Source organism: Perca fluviatilis, chromosome 22 (genome assembly GCF_010015445.1).
Source record: "Perca fluviatilis chromosome 22, GENO_Pfluv_1.0, whole genome shotgun sequence".
NCBI classification, from domain to species: Eukaryota; Metazoa; Chordata; class Actinopteri; order Perciformes; family Percidae; genus Perca; species Perca fluviatilis.
Window position 1 is genome coordinate 10,495,051 of NC_053133.1, and position 21,124 is coordinate 10,516,174.

At 41.3% G+C, this 21,124-nt stretch overlaps 2 protein-coding genes across 17 annotated transcripts; one reads left to right on the top strand and one right to left on the bottom strand.

The window, feature by feature from the left end:
• Nucleotides 1–304: 304 nt before the first annotated feature.
• Nucleotides 305–20,156, bottom strand: zfhx2 (zinc finger homeobox 2). 4 transcript variants are annotated; one of them, XM_039789779.1, is made up of 7 exons: nt 20,061–20,156; nt 18,599–18,758; nt 18,313–18,482; nt 11,476–11,634; nt 9,989–10,049; nt 5,141–9,312; nt 305–3,377 (listed from the first exon to the last, which is right to left on the bottom strand). In XM_039789779.1, exons 1-7 carry the CDS (start codon nt 20,139–20,141, stop codon nt 2,955–2,957), a joined length of 5,226 nt encoding a protein of 1,741 aa, XP_039645713.1. In that variant the 5' UTR covers nt 20,142–20,156; the 3' UTR covers nt 305–2,954. The 4 variants fall into 4 exon arrangements, with proteins under 4 accessions (XP_039645713.1, XP_039645717.1, XP_039645715.1 ...); XM_039789783.1 differs by lacking the exons at nt 18,313–18,482; nt 18,599–18,758; nt 20,061–20,156 and adding an exon at nt 13,768–13,891; XM_039789781.1 differs by lacking the exons at nt 18,313–18,482; nt 18,599–18,758; nt 20,061–20,156 and adding an exon at nt 13,200–13,360.
• thtpa (thiamine triphosphatase) lies at nt 13,083–17,252 on the top strand. Of its 13 annotated transcripts, none has more exons than XM_039789796.1 (4): nt 13,083–13,101; nt 15,818–15,887; nt 16,175–16,669; nt 16,795–17,252. In XM_039789796.1, exons 2-4 carry the CDS (start codon nt 15,818–15,820, stop codon nt 16,893–16,895), a joined length of 666 nt encoding a protein of 221 aa, XP_039645730.1. In that variant the 5' UTR covers nt 13,083–13,101; the 3' UTR covers nt 16,896–17,252. The 13 variants fall into 13 exon arrangements, with proteins under 13 accessions (XP_039645730.1, XP_039645720.1, XP_039645725.1 ...); XM_039789786.1 differs by lacking the exon at nt 13,083–13,101 and adding an exon at nt 14,538–14,614 and having other exon boundaries at nt 16,172–16,669; XM_039789791.1 differs by lacking the exon at nt 13,083–13,101 and adding an exon at nt 14,538–14,614.
• Nucleotides 20,157–21,124: the final 968 nt, after the last annotated feature.

Below are 21,124 nucleotides of genomic sequence, written 5' to 3' on the forward strand. Positions count from 1 at the left end.
CAAACCTCTTTGGTATTTAGCGCACTCCTATTGGATAATCGCGCAGGACTTTCCGGTTCGCCAATCGCATGTGTGCTTTTAATTGGATTACGATTCTGTCAATCATATCCCTGTCAGAGGTAAGTAAACTGGCAAAGCCAGGCACATGAGTGTGTCACATACATTGCCTCCTCCAGTGTGACCTGAGTGACGTTTATTTAAAATATGACACTCAGATAAAACCGCAGATTTATATGTTTACATCAAGAATTTAAATCCTTGTCACGCACAAAAAAAGTACAAATGCCCTGCAATCATACAGATATGCTTTGTTGTTCAACTGATTTTATTTCTTTTTCTGTATATCAAAGAAAGCATAATGGAGACCAAACACAAAAAGGCAGGTACAAGTGAGGAGGAAAATAAGCTTAATCAAAAATCTAACAATTCATAACACTGCCACTATTATTGTTCAATATTCATAGGAATACCATACTGTTTTTGAGCAGAGGTGGCATTTAAAATCATTATGGATCAATAATAATCAAAAACAGTAATGGGTAGTAATGATAAATCGTATAAGTAGTAGTACAGTTATAACAATAGTGATAATCAAAGTGACAATGAAACATAAAAGAATAAAAAGCAGATCTCCATAAAAACCTAGTTTGGACAGTGCAACACCGTGTGTGTGTGTGTGCGCGTGGGTGTGTAATCCCAGTCTTGAAGTTAACGCACTCCAGTCCTTGCTTTACACACAAGATACAGTTTCAAACAGGAGTACAAATTATTACTCATGAAAGGACATTTTACCCTCCTCGTTTCAAAACCCACACCAAGGGACTTCTTAATGTCGTGTTAATGGCTGTGTTCATTTGAAATGTCTGTAGCTTGTGCAAAAATTGTGGACTAGTGCAAGTGCCGTGGGATGTCCTTTACAGTTTGCATTTACGAACACCTCTCCTGCTCTCTGTCGACCTCAAGATTGCTTTTTGGTTTTTGAATGACAGAAAGCAAAGGGAGGATTACTTTGGAATATCAGTTCTTTTTTTAATATATTTCTTTACAAAAGATGTTTTAGTTTTGCATTTTGTTAAAACTATCAATAGTAACATTAATATACAACTTAAACTGAAGGAAAACATCTTTAGTATGTTATGTGTCCTTCAACACAGCACCATCTTATTAGCTCTCAGTCAACACATTTAATGTTTCCCAATTTGCTTTCAAGATTTGAGTATCCATTAGTCCCTTAAGGATAAATAATACCCAACTTTCTCCCTTGTCAGTTTCCAGATATGAGAGCTCATTTCACAGCACGTACATTACCAGAATTAGTAACTTTGTATCAAAACTGAACAAAACAAGGAGGAAAAAGTATGGGAAACAGCCCATTTCAAGCCCTGTTCTCTTAAAAATTTCTAGAGGCTTGGCTTTTGACCTAAATAAAAATCTGTTACATCAGTTTTTTTTAATTGCTTCTATTGGCATTTGTATAAATATTAAAAGTAAATAAAATGCCTGTCCTGTTTTTTTCCTGCACAGTATTCATGGCAAAGAAAACCGTAAATTTACGAAATCGGGTCTGACCCTCCGTGCCAGGTGAGGATGGAATTAATTCACTAACATTATACAAGGGCTTGAATTGATATACCTGGTGGGGTTTCTTCTTAAGGCTGTCATACTTCTAATACACCCACAGTAGGTTAAAACATGTATTTCCCCCCAAAAAGGTTTGAAGAGCTGCATTTCAAAATGAGATATACACCATTTGGAGGGGAAGTAAAATCCACAGGATCAAAAGGAATTTGTTGTAAAAACAAGATAGTTGGTAATTATGTAATTATAGTCCTTGGCCAAGAGAATGCTGACAACCTTACAGGCAGGATTTTTTATGTTCTAGGTACAGAATATGACATTCAGACGTTTCCCCTAATGATGGATATAAAAGCATTTTGGAACAGAGCTCGCCTTCATTTACATACCCAGGTCTGCTTCTTGCACAACATTATGCTCACACTTAAAGCATGTTTCATTAGACTAGCAAAAATCAATTTATTTGTGATTTATATTAAGGCATCCGACATGCATTAATGTATCTTTCCGTAAAAAGACACTTGCATTAGAATGCTTAAAAACATATCAAACAATGTAAAATGTGTCAAAGTGCGGTATGCCAAGATTCTACTTTCCTCAGTCTCTCTTTTTGCCCTGTCTATTTGGATTGTCGTGAAAACTATGAACATGTAAATGGGGACAATTCAACAGCCCTATTCTCTCTAAAAGTACCTCTTTGTTATCCCAAATGAGTGGACACAACACTCTTCAGATCACACTCTTGTAGCAAATAAAAAAGGTGACCGTCAATACCAGTTCTCTCTCTCCCAATGGTTAAGTCCAGTCATATTATATCCAAGCAATTTTTGCCCTAGAAGTGAAAGTAGGCATGATAAAAACAATTCCACAGGAGAAAACAGAGTTATTTGTGTGATTATTTCATGTTATAATCCCCAAATGTTTCCGGGCCTACCGACAAATGGCCACTTCCAAAGAGGAAACACTTTTGCATCAGTCTTTAGGGTAGCACAGTTCAAGCGAGGCACGTTGAGTGCCTTAACAAATTATAGGAAGGTAATATATAACCACAGGCTTAGGACCAAAAATGTTTGGATAAAGTGTGTGAGGATTGAGGGAGACTTGAGATGTGTTCACCACTTATCAGATAGCAACTGAGTGAGTGCTAAGCAGCATGGAAATAGTCTGCTGTTGTATTGGAATCCAGGTGAACTCTATAGATTAACGGATTTCGAGTCAGTGAAGGTTGAGCGAGGAATAGCGGGTGCGGGGGGAGCCAACTTCAAAAACTTAAGAATATTAGCTTTTGAGGATTAGTGCTCAAATTTGTATATTAAAATCTGAGGAGCCCAAATGGGTCCAAGAATAGTCAGTGTGCAGACCAATCCTGATCTGAGTCTTTAACTGTTGCTGGTGGCCGTCGGTGGAGGCGACTCGATAACCATCTCCCCAGAACTGGTTACCAGAGTGGAGTGAGGGACCTGTGAGCCCGGCACAACGCTGCCAGGTCCACCGTTACCCGTTCCGTTCTTGTTGACGAGCGTCGTCGGCTGGCCAAAGTTAGTGGTTCTCAGTGTTGCCAGGTGACGCGGGGAGAAGACGTGGGCCCTCGCTGCAGCCCGGGATTCAAAGGAGATGTTGCAGGCATCACAGCGGCCCGTCAGGGTCTCCTTTGGCACTGGCTGGCCGGCCATTGGGGAAGCTGGAGGCTCAGTAACGGTCAGCTGAACAGGTTTGGGCAGGATGGGACGATTGGCTTTGAGAGCGTTGTACTGCAGGTAGCTTCCTGAACTCATGTCCAACTTTCCACCTGACAGTGGAGACTGGGAATGGGAAGTTGGGGGTGATAGACAGGACCAGAGAGGGAATAAGTTTAATGTCATATCATTTAAAGTTCAAATTTTGTTACAGGTTTGACTGAACCATCTGACTAATATTCAAGCCCTCTACACAATTGCTATATGCACATTTATTTTGGACAGCAATATTTTGTTTTGATTTTATTTGTTTTTATAAAACCTGTGTTCATGAGCAATAGTTTGAATACTCAAAACTAAGCAATACTAGTAAAAAAAAAAAAAATCTGCACATACTATTGTTGGAGTAATGCCACAAACTATTGTAAAAATGGTGAATGTCCACCGCAGTGTGTTCCGGGCTCAGACACACATAGCTTCCAGAGGAAAAAGAATGACTTAATATTGCAGATTCTGTCACAATATTAAGAATATTTTTCAGACAGAGATTTTTTGTTTTACAATATGGCAAATTGCATTCAATAATGAGCTGTGCTCCACTGCTATGCATGTGTAGAACAAAAACTCAAGTTATTTTAATTACAGTTTGCTTGAAATAATTTCATTAAATTTGGTAAAACTTTAAACAATAAGTGCACCATAATTAGGGTTGGGTACCTTTTTTTTGGAACTTTACTCTGTGTAATAAAAACATTTATTTCAGTGGGAAAAAAAACATGTCCAAACTTCTCAATTTCACCATTTTATTTATTTAGAAATTTTATACACTAGACAAAATAAATCCCTTTCCTACCTCCTTCTCCCCTCCCAAACCTGCCCCTACAACCTATTAAATCAGGCTCTATATCGTTGTCCTTTGTGCGATACAAAAATCGACACACTGCCACCAAATATATTTTAAATTAATAAAATAAGGCGCTCTAAATAGATTTCCCTGTTCCCAGCGTCGCTACTTCATGGCTCCTTGACGTGGCGCTCAACACATGAATAAAGGAAACCTAATAAAGTTAACAAATTGTGCTTAGGCTTATTATGCAAGTTGCTGCATAGCACTAAAATGCCCCCAGGTTTATTTAAAGGAAGCTGATAAACATTGAGATGTTTCCAGATTTAAATGTAAAGAGAAATTCTGAAATGTTCCAGGTTTATATAAAACAAGTTAAATGTGTCCAGATAGACACAAAAACAAGTTTGTCATTCTTTAAAAATGTAAGCACTAATGTCAAAGTTCGTATGCAAAGAAAAGTTTAGGCTTTTAAAAAAGTATGAGCGTAAAATGTATACAGGTTTTACATACACAGGTTGGCTTTGCCTTTTATAAAGAAATGTTTTGTTTGTGATAATGTTTCATTGTTGCTGTATAGTTCTGTAATTTTAATTTACAGAAAAACTTGTGCTGCAGAATTGTGCTGTTTTTCAAGTGTGTACTTAGACGTAGTTTCGATCTGTCTACACTGCAGCTCTGAGCATGAGCCCCGCTCTCTGTCAAACATGCAGAGGAGAGGACAGAGAAGCCAGCAATTACGCGCTCAGAAATTTGGCTCCAAATGACTTAATGCAAACAGTTACTCAGCAGTACCAAAGTAATGTGGTCAGTACTCTAAAAAGTACAGAGTTCAGTATCAAACCCTTACCACAATATGATTCCACTCAAAGTCAATTTACGATATTGAATTATTGCCCAGCCCTAGAATAAAATGTGCAAAGAAGCAATGGGATTCCAAAAAAAGAAAGGTTTTCTCTTCTCGGTGACCTACCTTGCTGTGAATTGCATTAGTCTTTCTTACTGTATGAACAATAATATGATTTTCATACCAAAGATTTCTTACCATTTTCTCTTGCTGCAGCCTCCAGCGCTTCTCCTTGGCTCTGGTGTTTTGGAACCAGATCTGCACCACCTTGAGTGGCAGGTTGAGCTCGGTGCCGATTGCCTCGCACTCCATGGCGTTAGGGTGGGCACAGGTCTCGTAACAGGACTGCAGAATGGAAAGCTGTAGGCAGGACAGGTGTGTGCGTGGCCTACGGCTGGACGAGTGGGGCAGAAAGCTGCTTTCTGTCGGGCTTGATTTAGCTACAACCGGGGTGGAGGGGCTGGCCACTTTGGCAGAGCTGGGGGTATTCGGGCTAACTGGTGCAATGCTGGGGGTGGGAGGAGGGGGGATGGTACGGGGAGACGTGTGTGTTGGAAGAGCCAATTGTTCTCTTGATAGAGTGTTGATCTTAATGGGGACCTTGGGGGTCCAGTAGTTGAGCCCATTCTGTTTTTGTGGCACCACTGTTGTGGCAGGAGGCCTGTTGTGGATAGGAGTGGTGGGCAGCTTGGGCACCATGCGGTTAGTGACCCCTGGTCCAGGACCCATCTCATTTTCACTGTCTTTCTCCTCGTCAGTCTTTTCTTCCTCGCTTTCCTCTTCCAGCTTTCGTTTGTGGGCCGGTCGTGGGGCGATAGGGATTGGATCCTTGGGTGGTGCTAAAAGAACAGGCGTGTTGACTTTGGGTGCAACTTTGACCATAGTGACGTTGCTGGTGGTTTCAAGCTTGGTCTTTGGCACTGCAGTAGCACTGCTGCTCACAGGAGAGACAGTGGTAGAGGAAATAACCTCCTTGGGCTTGATAGGAACTGGGGCTATTTTTTTCACCACGGCCGGTTTGCCCAGCTCCTTTACAGGCTCTCGCTCTGTCTTAATGAGGGTGCGCACAATTGGAGCAGTTGTGATGCACCCGGTATTATTTGGAGCAGGCTTGTTGGAGAAAATGGGTTTGGAAAGAGGCCAGGTAAATTTGATGAGAGGTTTTCCAACTGCTGCCAGGGTCCCATCACTGATGAATCGGACCTCGCCCTTTCGTTCCCTCGCCCTCATGTTCTGGAACCAAATCTGAACAACCTTCTTTGGAAGGTGCACCCACTCTGAAATCTGTTCAAACTCATGTTTCCCAGGATTTGGGTCTTTGAAATAGCAGCCATACAGAATGTCAAGTTGTTCAGCTTGAATGATGGTCCTTGAACGCCTCATATCCCGATACCTTTTTCCTTTGGACTTCCTCTGCTGCTGCTCCTGCTCCCTTTCCTTCACTCTCTCCCTTTCCAATAGTGTGGCATTCATTTTCTCTGCTGCCCTCATGTAAATACTAGACTTTGTCATGTTGTTGCAGTTCACCAGACTCATACTGCTGTTGGAAGAAGACATGGAAGTAACGGGTTCAGGCTTCACCTGGACTACTACCAGACCTTTGGATGTGGGCCTCAAGCCAAGCCCATCCAGCAACTGTCCCTTCTGTGCTGCAATTTTATCAGCCAGAGATGATGAGGAAGAAGCAGATTTGGAGTTGTTTTTCCCCATGCTGAGATCCAGAGCGGACTCACAGTCACCGCCATTGGACAGGTAGTGGGAAGTTTGGCTGTGGGAGGAGAGAGACTGCGAGAGAAGAGAGCTGGAGAAGCGCGTGATGGTTGGCGGGTTAGGAAAGATGGGTACTTTGCTCCCATCAACCACTGAAGGAGTAAGAGAGAGGACATAGGGGCTAAGGAACTGAGTAGAAAAAGGAGCAAGGGACAGGGGAAGTGAGTGCAGAGCACTGGTTGGAATCTCAGCGTGGGACTGTGAACTCGGAGGGTCCCCTTGGGCGTCCAACTCAAGATCCACATCTGGGTCCTGCCTCTCCTTCTTCACCTCCACCTCATCACGCTCAAACTCCCCTTTTCGCTTTTTCCTCTTGGCCCTCTGAGCCCCTCCGCCCTCCTCGTCTTCATACTCATCCTCTGCATCAGATAGAAACACAGTTGTGGAGCGCAAGACCTTTCCTCCAACTGACCCCTTATCACCATGAACTTCCCACTGTGCTTCATCTTTAGCAGGGCTCTCGGGACCCTCCCTCAAAGACCCATTCTGACTTTCCTCATCGGACACAATGACAGAGGTGTATACCTCATTTTCTGAGTCAGAAGTGAGACAGGAATCTCCCTGACCCTCCCTTCCCAAATCTTTCTGTCTGCGTTTCCCTCTTGTACTAGACAAATCTATTGCCTGACTACCTGACGCTTCAACATCGTCGTCACCTTCTGCTATAATCAGTGAGCTTTCCTCGTCATCATAGTCATAGTCAGAACTTTGGGCATGCCTTGTAAATCCTGCCAAGCGTCGCAGGTGTTCCAACTCTGTCGCCCTCTGCCTCTGTTTCGCATGTCGAGCTTGGCTCAACCACCTGCGTACCTCTTCCTCAGAAAGTCCAACCTCTCTGCCCAGCGCCTCACAGTCCTCATGGGGAGGACTTGCAGCATCAGCCTCACTTCGTGACTCAAAGAACGCCCAGAGAACCTCCGACTGGAACTCGGACAGCACTGGAAGGTCTGGATAAATGGATCCCATTGCATTACAATGGGGTCGAGTTTGGTTGTTAGTTAAGGCATTTGTGCTCGGACTGGATTTTGGAGTGCCAAGAGAGCCACAAGGGCTAGTGCCTGATTGTGATTTTTGAGGAGTAGAATCGGGGCTAAGTGTTAGGTTTAAATTTAAAGGACTGAGGCTTGAGTTGCTGGGCACAGATGCAGAAGGCGAGAGATTCTTATTGCGGAGGCTCTTGTCTGTGCCCGCTGGGGAGAGACAGAGGCGAGCTGCTTTATCACCTTCCAGGTCCAACTGATTAGTCAAGCTGTCTCCATCTGTTGTGCTATATCCAAGTGCCTTCCCATTGTCTTCATTATTCTCAACCTTCACTTTGCCTTCTATGTTAGGACACTGTGCAGAATCTTTACTGTCCCCCTCAAGTTTATCCGTTTTAATGTTCTCTGTAGTCCAGTTATTCCTATCCTTAATCTGATCCAAGAACTTCTCTTCAACTGTCTCATCACTGCCCTGCCTTTCCTGTTCTCTCTCACACTTTATAGTCTGTTTTTGCTCTTCCAGGCAAGGCTGTATGTTTGTGGGAACTCCTGCAGAGGGCCACTGGTTCTGTAAGCTGTTAAGTCTTTGGGTTAGGAGGGCTTGCTGGGCTGTGCTGAGACCTACGAATGGCACACACTGGGTTAGGAGCTGGCCTTGCTGGTTCTCTTGGTGCTGCTGGGTTTGGGCTTGGAGCCCATTCAAGATCAAGGGCATGACCATTTGAGGCTGAGGCACGAGCTGAGGCACGGCGGCACCAGGAGCAGCACTAGCCGCGAACAGGGAGGGGAGGAGGGAGTGCGAGAGGGTGCTGGGACTAGATGTGAGGAGGGTGAGAAAGGCTGAGACCGCCTGAGCTGAGGCCACGGGGGAGGTGAGGAGGGAGGGAGCCACTTGTGAAGTTTGAATCTGCTCTCCGTCTTTTGAAGTAGTCACCATCACAGTCCCAGGAGCAGCACAGTTGGTGGTGGTAGCTAACTGACTGGTTCCACTTCCAGATGTGGTCACAACAGTGTTTAGAGCACTGGTGGTGGTACCTCCCAAACTAGCAGCATCAACTGCGCTGTTTGCAGCATGTGCGACAATTCCAGCATTTCTGCTGCGGGTCTGGTGCAAGACAGATTTCATATGGCTCTCAAGGGTGATGGCATGATTGTAAGAGACTCGACATGTAGCACACTGGTAGGGCTTGTTTGATATATATGGCCGAGACAGGACAGGAACTGAGGGGGGATCAATGTCCCCACCTTGTTTTGCAGAGCCTGATGTCATCCTCTGAATGTGGGATGCAGAGTTGTAATGAACTTTCAAGGCAGTTTTGCCGGGAAAAGTTTCCAGGCAGGCATTGCATTTGAATGACTGGGTGTTATTGTCAGCTGGCACACCATTTTTACCAAGTGACTTTTCACTGGCGTCTGGGATTTCTGTGTTTTCAGTTGCTCCTGTAAGTTGAATTCCCTCCTCTTCTGGCTCTGGCTCAGCTTTACCTCCCTCCTGTTCCATTATTCTCGCTTTCTCCATCTCTTTCTCTCCAAGCGTCTGGGTAGCGTCTGAACTCTCACTAGATTGGCAGGGATCTGAACGGACGTCTTCAGCGTGCTTCAGTTGTGAAGATTCAGCACCTGATAAAATAAAAACACAGATGAACTTTTATGTTCTCGTAAATGGAGGTCTAACTGATAACAGAGGTGCAGATTTGCATACTGAATGTAATGTGTTTATCAGCCCATATCAACCTTTTACCCTCCTGCAGACAACCCACATCAGGGGCAATTTTCCACTGTAAATGCCTCTTTGTATGTCCCTTGTATCTATATAATAAAGCGAGACGTATCTGTATGCATGTATGTCCATGTTTGGGGGCGTGGTTGGTGGGAAGGTAACCTGCACGTCACAGCGCTGTGAAATGCAAGAAAGTCTCAGAGCTGAACCTGGCAGACACAGCAGTTCACCAGACCGGGGTCGGGTTAATTAAGTCTACTGCTAACTTACAACACTAATAACATTACAGTCGCCAAAATACCCCCCACGTTCCTTCTGTAAGTTATTTTGGGGTACAATTTGGTTTTGAAGAATTCTACAAGCAGCAATACCACAGGCCCGTTCCAAACAGGCACATTTTCAACGGGCACTGTACTAGTAGCTTTTAATTAGGCACAATTCAATTTCAGTGCAACTTCTCCAGTGTTATTATAGGAACATGAAGAAAAGCATGCATGTGTGTTATTACAGTTCTACATTTTGTGATTTTCTTCTCACGATTTAAATAATATTTTAGAGTATTTTTTTCACACTCACCTAAAGATTTTAGAGAACTTTTGTCCTTTTCTCCTCCACTGGCACACTGTTTTAGAACAGCCTGTTAAAAGAAAAAGAAAGGAGAGTGTCAGCTAATTCCCATAGCAAACTTAGCTCTGCAACAGCTCCTTTCAGATGAGCTGAATGCGATGTAGCTTTTGAGCTGCACAACATTTGGGCGTGACTCATTGATGTGTGGTTGTATTACACATAGCAAGCTTTGCTAGCCTTTAATTTACAAAATTACCCTAAAGGCATAAATTAAGCAGTCTGATCAATTCATCCACCAATAAAAATCCTTCTATTTCTTAACACACTAAACTGTCATAGACCCATTACAAATAATATGTTCATTGAGGTGCTTGTTTTTTTTCTAATTTGATTCTACTCCGCAAATATCTTCACACTGACATATTTGGGGACTTGTTAGTCCAAACTATTAAATATTTAAACTATCAAAATAATGAACACTTATACTAAAGTGCTGACCGCCAAATGTCAATCTGCACCAACAAGTCGTGAACCGAAAAACAACACCCTTAGTCACAATTCACGCCACTAATTACTAATGTAAGGACCAGATGTTAGCTTTCATGCTAAACAATGACAACAATGCTAGATTAAAGTGATGCAGAGACATCGAACCGCACATAACTTTATCTATGGATTCATAACTTTATCTATGGATTCATAACTATGAATTTATTGCACCAAGACACTGAGGTTCCAGGCTGGATTAAAAGCTTCTGGAAGGCCTACGATCGCATGGAAGACCTTCTTGAAACGGCGCATCATTCTGCTTCTAAACAAAAACCATTAAGTCTCCACGCTGTATTCATTTGGAGATATTGAATATGACAATGTACCGGACCATTTGTTTATAGAAATCAGTTTATTTTATTTTTAAATACTAAGATATGAATTCTGATAAGCGCTTACCTATGTAACATACATAACATGTTCTAAACTAGTAATAACATATGCTATTACCCAGTAATTACATATGGGAAGGTCAAAGGATAAACATTTCTGTTTAATTAAACTTCCCAATGCATACATGTAACCTGTCTACTTGTCTTTTTTTGTAATGGTGCAACTTGACACATACGGGGGATTTATAAAGTTATCCATAAGGGACCTTTTCTCATATAACATATATACGACATAGAGCGGACTAAGGAACAGAAACAAATTATAATACAGTAACTCAGCAATGAATACTGAAGCTCTTGTGTTTTCATGAGTCATTTTAAATGTTGGAAGTTATGATTACTGTTTGTCTATGCTAATGCACTTATACTTGCCAAATCACATACTTTGCATTTACTGCAGAGCTACAGCATTGCAAGGTGTTTGATATTTTGTCCAACCACTGTATATCAGTGGACTCATTAAACATTACGCACATAATTGATGTACTACCCAAAAGGAATCAACTTCTACCCTTCAGGGAGTGTAGCCTGGCCATACGGCGCAGCCATACTTACAATGTCCAGCAGTTTGTCGACACAAGATGGAAGCACGCTGTGTTGCTCAGTGAGATGTAGAGACAGGGAAGATCTGTCTGTTTGCCCTTTTTGGCATAGGGGGCACAGCCACTCTGCCACTCCATTGCTTTCAGTGCTCACTGTCTCTCCAGACTCCTCCTAACAAACAAAAAATAGATTTTAGATAATCCTACTCTTTCTGGAGCGGTTATTTCACACAAATGCAGAATAGAAAAAGAGAAAGAAAAGGAAAATGTGATGTAAGGAAGTCATTTCACCAGATCAAGAGAGGCGCTGCACCCACCAAGATAAAAGTACACCTTTACTTGTTGGTTGCACAACTTAGCCTGGTGACCAGCACTTATCATGCATTTCTGTGTTTAACTACTTGAACCCACAATCAGAAGCCAGTGACCATACCCTTCAAAAGGCATGCGTGTCTTTTTTAGTAGTAAAACTAATCCTAGATCATTCACAGGTCTCTGAAGTTCCATTTAAAATTCACCATGTTTGGTAGGGACCTTCCCAACATTTTGTCTGCAATAATGCCATTGTTTACATTACACCCTTGAGATTTAAAGGAGAATCTATCCATCCATTTTTTCAGTAAGTTGTACATTGCTCTGTTGTAAACTCAAGCAAAAAAATACATAGTTTCATACTTCTTTGCAATCAAACTTTCAACAAACTGTTCAGATATAACATGTGCACATGCAATATTATAAATGCATAATATTCAAGCTCATCAATCAAAATCATAGCATGCACTTCTTGACAATTTACAATGATTATACAGGCTCTGGAACCACTTATCCCCCCAATTTTGACCAATACAAGTAAAAGTGGCCAATACATTAAATATGATCTGAAGTCATACTGCATATACACTCGACGTGCATGACCAAATAACTGTTACTCCCACGCAGTTTTAAGGAAGCCAGAATAGATTACTAGTCTGGATGTTTACCACACAGCTTTGATGTATTTTTCTGCAAGCATTCATGATCCAAGATGCAACCAAGACTGCAATCCATGCCCATGAGGAGAAATACCAACACAGCTACAATCCGGACTTCCTCGTCAAGCCAATTAGCAAGCTAGCAGGCTTATATGACCAGATATTTCGACAAGTCTATATCTGCAGACTATATCATGTTTAAAAGCTCCTCGTCCCGCGTTTCATAATTAAAAGCCAAGCTATAAGCAGATTGACGTCTCGCTGCTCATAGTTGGCTAATTAATGAGAAGTCTAATTAGCTATGCCGACCAGAGACGAATCAATTAGCTAGCAAGCTAGGTTGAGAAGCCCCCCCCCTGTAACGTCGCATTACAGTCGTGTTTCTGGAAATGCTCGTTAGCTGTTTAGTTTACTGAAAATAACCCCGCAGTGATAGCCAGACACTTCTCCGAAACTGCAAAAGACAGGGCATGCGTATGCATAATCTCGTTGCTGGCTCTCGGTTAAGGCTGGACGGTCATTAAATTAATCAACAAAAGGGGGTTGAGCTAATAACAGTCGTGTCACTTTGCTAGCTAGCCTGTTAGCAGGCAGAGATAATTAACCGCTCCTCAAACTGTCTCCAACTGGCTAGTCTCTCCACTCCCTACAAACTCTGCCTGGTCCAGGTGGGAACTGCAGCTTACACCGACCGAGTTCACCAAGGGTAGAAAATACTCTCACTAGGCATTAGATCACAAACCACGGCCTCGAGTTATTTCCTTACCCCTCTGATTGTGGGCTGCCAATCGGGCATGTAGTGTTGCACCGCCCGCCGCCTGCTGCTCAACAGGGCAAATTGAGGCCTAGCCGGACTAAAGCCATTTAATTAATGAACGTGGGCTCCGTTTACAGATGTGTTAGAAAACACTCGCACCCCCTCCTCCCTCGCCGCCCAGCAGACCCCCTTTTGACGCGTCCTACCGTTCAAATCCATACCTTTAATACTTACGGTCCAACACATGGCCATTTAAACTACCATTTTAACAGCTTCAAGCCGTAATTGGCGAAAAAATTAAACGCTAAAAAGCTACTTGAAGCGGAGTACGTGCGCCGCTGTCGCCTCGACGATGGGGGTGGTGTAGGGAGAGCAGGCGAAAGAGAGACGAGAGGCAGAAAAAGTTTGGGATTTAATGTTGGATTTCTATAAGGGATCGGATTAGTATAGGGCACAATCCGTCGTTTGCTCGATCCTCTATCAGTCGCAGGCCACTATCCCCGCACAAATCAGCACAATTAACCGATCGCGAATGACGTTTAATTAAGTTCAGAGCAATTAGCTAATGCGTTTTTACCTGCATGGTCGCCGCTCCAGCACGCACGCACACACACACGCTTCCTCTGTGGCTCCTCAGAAGTGAAAAGTTTTCTTGCCTGCCCCCTCTCTCTCTCTCTCTATAGTTCTCTCTCTCTCTCTCTCTCTCTCTCTCTCTCTCTCTCTCTCTCTCTCTCTCTCTCTCTCTCTCTCCCCCTCCCTTCATTCGCCCTATCCCTCTCTCCTTCCCCTCTTCCCTCTAGTAAACAGACCACAGCTCCCCCCAAGGCTGATTGCTGACATTCAGAAGGGGCAGACACGGCTATCAAATCCCTTATGTAACCCCGCAGATATTAGAGATTATTAATGTATGTTGAAACGTCGATTCCTTATTGAACATTGAACATAATAAAAGAAAAATGCACGGTATATAATTTCCTAAACAAGTAGGCTACGCCGATACCTAGATTACATGGAAACCCCTTTAATGTGAATCCCTTCCGCGTTTTTGCATTAAAAGGTGAATAAAAAACGAGTCCCCATTCTGCCAACTTGGATTGTCACAAAGAGTGTGACGAGTTAATTAAGGCTGAATAATTGAGACATGACCGCAAAGGCTCTACTCAGCACCGTGCGCGCGAAGTATGACACGCTTTCAATCAAATGATAGGTGTGGCGCACACCAATAGTCGAGTATGTGGAATAAATATTTATGAAGCAGAGGGGATTAAAACTGCACCATCTGTATGCCATGGATGTATTATGCCCCTGCGTTACTGGGACAGGAAGTGATGTCCCTGAATACACTGATAGGTGTCTTTAATTGCGCCTGTGCAAAATAAAATTCGCTGACGTGTTAGGTTAGGGGCCGGACATCCACGACCATGGTAGGGCTTGCTCCAGGGCTGCTCGGATTGATGTGTCGCTCATGTTTTGAAGCCGAATTATTTGGATATAAGGACTTGACTTGTGGTGACTTTTACAACTCTGTGGTTCAGTTAGGTGATTTTGACTTGTAGTTCGCGTGCTATGAGTCAGCAGCAGTTGCTTGGTCTGAATCTTTCGTTACTGATTAGTAATGACACATGGTGCGGCTACAATAGCTACTGCTGTACTGCTATTACTCTATAGTTGTTGGGTCAACAATAACAGTTAACAGTTTTGAGCATTTACAGAGAGTTTACAATGGGGCTTGGAAATAAAATAATAGGCTACTAAACAGAATGACTATAAAATTTGCAAAAGAAACCAAGCTAAAAATGTGACAACCCTGAGTAAATTATGGTTAAATGCAGTGGTGGGAGAAGTAAGCAGATCTTTTACTTCAGTAATAATAAAACAATGTAAAACTACTCTATTCCTCGTAAAGTACTATAGTATTAGTAGTAAAAGTACAGAGGTACAGAAGGAGTTTATATTATTATTATTATTATTATTATTATTATTATTATTGTTATATAATTACTATGTATGCAATTGTTATATTCATTATTATTATTATTACTGGTGCATTACTGTGTAAGATGCATTTTAATGTAGCAGGTTGGAGTGCATCTAATTTTAATTTATATAATTGATGGTAGTTTTATTCATAATAATGCATAATTCTTTTTTATTTTGTATGTACAATTGTAATCTGCAGATCAACTTGTAACTAAAACTGTTTAATAAATCAAGTGGAGTAGAAAGTACAATATCCCCTCTCAACCGTAGTCGTTAACTAAAAAAGTATATAAATGGATGAACTCAAGTACAGTACCTCAAAACTGTACTGTACTTACTGCATAGAACTTAATTAATGTACTTTTCCAAAATACATAAAAAGTATAAAAGAGCTTTTAACATTTGACTTTACGTTGACATCTTGACTAGGCGTTACAATAAGGGATCCCTGTTACTGTGTTTTGTAAAGTGTAATATATGACCAATGCCTTCTTACTCAATGAAAAAACACATTCTTATATCAAAACCAACACCTGCCTATTAGGTTACTTACTAAAAAGATGAATATCAGTCTTAAAGCTTGCCGTCTTTAGCTGGATTTGTAATCATACAGTATTGTTGGTGTTGCTCTTACTATGTCATTTCAGATGAGTGTGGAAGTGGAAAGAAAATTTGTGTGCAATGCCGACACTCTGAAAACTCTGGAGAAGATCGGGGGTACGTCTTTAATTTGTCTAACACATTTACGCATGGGTAAATTTAGAACTGAGGCATTTAACTGAATGCTGTGATCCACATCAACTTCTAAAGGGTCACTGAAGGACTTCATTTAACAAGACTAATTGCTGTGGTTTGCTCTGTAACTGAAGTAACACTGGCCATGTGTCTCTTGATAATGATGAAGTTCAATTGTCTGCATCAGTCTCGTTAGTATTTTTTTATATTTATTTATCAATTTTTAAAAGTCCTCTATCTCTCTTCATCCCACTTCTTTTACCCAGCAGTGTGTCTCGGCCAGCGTCAGTTTTGTGACCAGTACTTTGACACCCCCAAGTTTGAGCTGACTTTGAGAGACTTGTGGCTGCGTAAACGTAAAGAATGCTGGGAGCTAAAGTGCCCAACCGCAGTCAACGGGACAGAAGAGATGTCTGGAGAACAATCTAAAGCGGCAGCATTGTGTTCCCGCTACAAGGAGATAACCAATCTACCTGAAATTCAACTGAGAGTGAAAGAGGTTCTAAAAGATGTTTGTAATGACAGAGAGACAGAGACAAGCCGCTCACAGGAGGATGAGTCCTGGCTGAGCAAAATGAATCTGGTGTGCTTTGCAGAGTTTACAACAGTGCGGAGGTCATTCACTTTAGAGGAGGAGGGGGTGCAGATAGATCTTGACCAAGCTGACTTTGGCTACAGTGTGGGAGAGATAGAGGTCCTAGTTCCAGAGGGAGGAGATGTGCAGTCTGCCTTAGAGAAGATCGAAAGAACGGCTGGAATGCTGGGTAAGCTCAAACCTGTCAAACTGCCCGGCCCTTCATATAAATATAACACGTTTAGTATCATTAACTATATTCATCAAGTAGATATCATATGCCATTCTATAAATATTTGTTCTACTTCTTCACAGGTCTAACTGGAGATCAGCGAGTTGAGGGAAAAATGAATGTTTACCTTAAAAGAAATTACCCAGAGCACTATGCAAAACTACTGAGTGAACATGTTCTGTAGGACATATTATGCACAGTCTGTAACACTTGCACCCAAATAGATTTTAAGATGTACATAGTCATATCTGTATAAGGTATTGTTTATTAGAAAGCCTAATTTTGATTAAAATGTTGTTTTTTTAACTTAAAGACTCATTGTATCAGCACTGTAGAGACCTTAATATCTCATATTTCCTGAATTAGAACCTTTAGAAAACAGCAATAGGCCTTTGGAATTAACATTTGCAGTGTGATTAGTGTCCTAATACACCCCATGCAACAGTTATGTTTTTATCTGGCTGTATTAAGGAGCATGTGAGAGGAGGTGTGAATACTGGAAATAAATGGTGTGCCATACTGTCGATTTACCATTACTGATGATCGTTTTGTACTGTGTTTTTATTCAAAAAGATGATTAGACATATTGTAAACTTCCAGATAAGGAGCTGGTGACTCTGTGTTTCACCTTCAGCGCAGTGTATTTTTCTTGTTGTCTATAAACAGATGATTTAGGCGTGCAAATATGGTGGCCCCAGGTCTTGCATCATCAAGCCTCCCGCATAATCTAAGTTTCTGCAGCTCTCACTATTCACGTTTCAATAATTTGAACTATAAAATGGGAATTAAGTAACTTTTGCTTTGCAAGTAACAAAGGTGTCCCCTTATTTTGAAAACCTTTGAGTTTAATTCCAAATTGGACTAATATATCAGCTTTACGTTATTAAAACATGAAGGACTTCTCCGTTGAATTATAGCGTATGTTAGGTTTGAAATCGAATAAAGATCAGCAAAGTGTTCAATGCACAAATATAAGAATGATCAAAATAACTGTGTTGCGCTGAATTAAAATGTCTTTTGCAGGACAAAATGAAAATTAAGTAACTTCTGCACTGCAAGTAACAAAGGTGTCCCCTCATTTTGAAAAATGTTGGCCACTCTCTCTACTGTGCAAAGGTTTGCTTATGGATATCTTGTATGTAGGATGGGTAATAATGAAACCATTCAGTTGATACTGCATGATTGTGCCAGTGTAATACCTATCCTTTTTGTTTGTACAACAAGAGAGGTATCCTGTAATCACGACAAAGCATCTAGTTAAAATGAGAGAATAAGTTAAATTGACAAAACCTTTTCTTTTTTTACAATAGCAACAGATGTTTTCTCATTATGAGATAACATTTAATTTTAATTTAATTAAAAGCGGCGATGTCACTGTTATGCTGCAGAAATAGATGGAAGCACTAAATGAACGGTTTTCATTTTTGCAGCATGCTCTTGTTAAGCGAGATAGAATAAAGTATGCAGACACTGCAGGATTTTGTCTACTGCTGGGTTTTCATCTATAAAAAAAAAAAAAGACTCCGTCGTTCATTCAAATGACCACAACATTACTTGATTCCTCCATGAGAGAGAGAGACTTGTAACGAAAGATGAGTTACCACTGTCACACGTTGATCATCATCTTCGACTTCAGGCTGTGACCAATCAGTCAGGGGTGACGGAGGGGGTTTCTGAGAGCTTGAAATTAGCCCTACGACGGATTGCTCTGCTGGTCTCGTCTCTTCTGTACCAACAGCAGCACCTGTTGTGGGCAGCTTTGTCTGGACACCTGTGATGCACACACACAATAACAGATTGCATACAATATAGAGTAATGTGATACATAGGTAAGGGTAAGCATTTTTTACACAGAGAGCAATCATCAGTCATTTGAGAGACACACACCCAGGCTTCTCCTGTATGTCAATGTGCGCTGTGACAGCTGGGTCCCCAAAGTCCTCGTCCTGATCGCAGGAAGACTACACTGGACGCCAACTTCATGCACGACCACTGAGTTACACTGACAGGCCACATCTGCTCTTTTTAAACAGAATGCAGCTGCCTCCTTTATAAAAGACAAAAACAAAAAATTCTATTTTGCATGACGTTTACAGGAAACACAGTAATTACAAGTAATACATACAGCATGAATGAATAAAGATATTACCAAGATGATATTCTAACACTTTTGACCTATGAGACCGCCTCACGTTAATCTTTCAAACCAAGCCTGTGTTCACCTATTTACCCACCTTCAGCTTTGTTTTGGTATAACAGGCTGCACAGACACAGTATGTATGATTTTGAAAGCAATACCGTGCAGCCTTCATAGAAACTTTTTGCTGGTAATTGTTTACAAATTATTAACATAGAAGTGTCATGGCATTTACAAAGTGAGTACTTAGTGTGTAAACAGCCAGATCTTAAGGAATTATTAGACCGATAAGAATAGGTGAGTCAACTTTTGTGTTCAGGGTTTAATATGCCATGTTGTTTTTTAGCAACTTTATTTGGCAAAGTCAACATACAGACAGTAAACAATAACACAAATAAGAAACAGGGCATACATACCAAATAGGTACATTAAAAGACTAAAAAAGTTAAGGAAAATAGACACGCCATTTCAATATTGGTGTAGGATATATATATTTTTTTATCATATTTTATTATCTTTATTTAAAGAACACATTAAGTACATTAACACAAAAACTGTCCATACCAGAGGTGCATAATAAAAGAATTATATTATTTAAATATATATATATATATATATATATATATATACATATATATAACAAAATTGGTCTTAATTGCCTTCTTGTTTTTAGGTGTGTGCCATATTAATGGGGTTCTTGATTAAAAAAAAAGTCCAACGTTTAGCTTGGAGTCCGTCCATTTCTTTTGTGAATGTGGAATTTTCCTAATTATACAATTAACTGTACAACAAAAATATGTATATGCTGTTCATCAATACGTAATACGTCACAACCGGCCTTGCGTAAGAGTTACGTCCTACGCTCCTCTTGCAGGGTTGCAGTTCAAACATCGACTGTTACAGTCTATGAGTTCAAAGCATGTTCCAAGCATACAGCCGCAGCCCCCTAGCTGCACAGGTCACTTAAAAACAATAACTTAACAGACGAAAAAAATCCCAACCAAAGTATCCTCATTTAAACACAGGAGACGAACGTTCGCTTGCTTTATATCGCTGTGCTATATGCACCGGAGGTAAATACACGTGTAGCCTTTAAGTTGACTTCACCAGGCAGTGTTAGCTAACACTTTGAAAAGCCCACCCACCCACACCAGGCGGTGAACTGCACGGAGAAATCTTTGGAAACTTCGGTCAGTAAAAAGGAATACTCACATGCTTACGCCCCGTTGGGCTGCCAGGATAAATGGAGGGCACTGCGTCAGCCTTCAGAACCAACTTTTTGGCAAAACCCATGGACCTTTGAAAGAGATTCACGAAACAGTCGTTACTAAAATGTGCACCGCATATACGGATTCTCACTGTATTTGAAGGTCTGAAGCGTTGTCTATAAATAAAGTCCATCCATATCTGCTTCAGCAAAGGATCCCTTGGCAGATAGTGAATGGAAGCTCCTGGTTCTGGTTTGCACCCTAAAACAGCACAGTCGGACATATTTAAAGCAATTTCCAAAGTAGCCACCCCACCAAAGCTTCAACTGCTTTCATCCAAAATATATTTACTCTGTGCGGAACACTTGTGGGCACTTGTGTATGCATTTACAGTGTTTACATATTGAACCATGATTGGCTTCACGTTTTGTGATGTCACACATATCTGCATGCGGACATCGATCCTAACCTATTTCTAAAGCAGAGAAACACCAACATTAGTGTAGGCTTATCTATCAGTCGCTTATTCAAAACATCGAAGAGGAAGTAAGGATATGACATAATTTGAGTAAAGCGGGCCTTAAAAAAAACTTTTGACCAGTGACACAGGTACGTGATTTCAGTTATTCTGCTCAGGTTGAAGGTGGACTGGAGCTTAGATGGGAATTTATTAGGTCACAAATCTTTTCCACCAATAAGAATGATGCTGTCATTTGTCCTTCGATCCTAATATGTGCATCAAAGCTAAGAGGAGACTCAGAGAGATGGCAATCACACACACCCACACAGTCCTGGGAAGAGGTCTAGCCTAATCAACCAGATTAACTACCTTGGTGTTCAGGGCCTTTGATGTGGTGAGCCATCGTCCATCAGCATTATTTAATGACTGGAGTATATATATGTAATGATTTACAGGTTTACACAAGAATATGCACCATGTAGATCGTCACCACATAAAGTAAATAGCTTAAAACTAGATTTTGACTCAGGACTCCTTTTTAAATCAGAGCCAGCAGGGTGAGGTATTGGATCGATGTGTCATGATGAGGCACATTCCAGTTGTTGTGC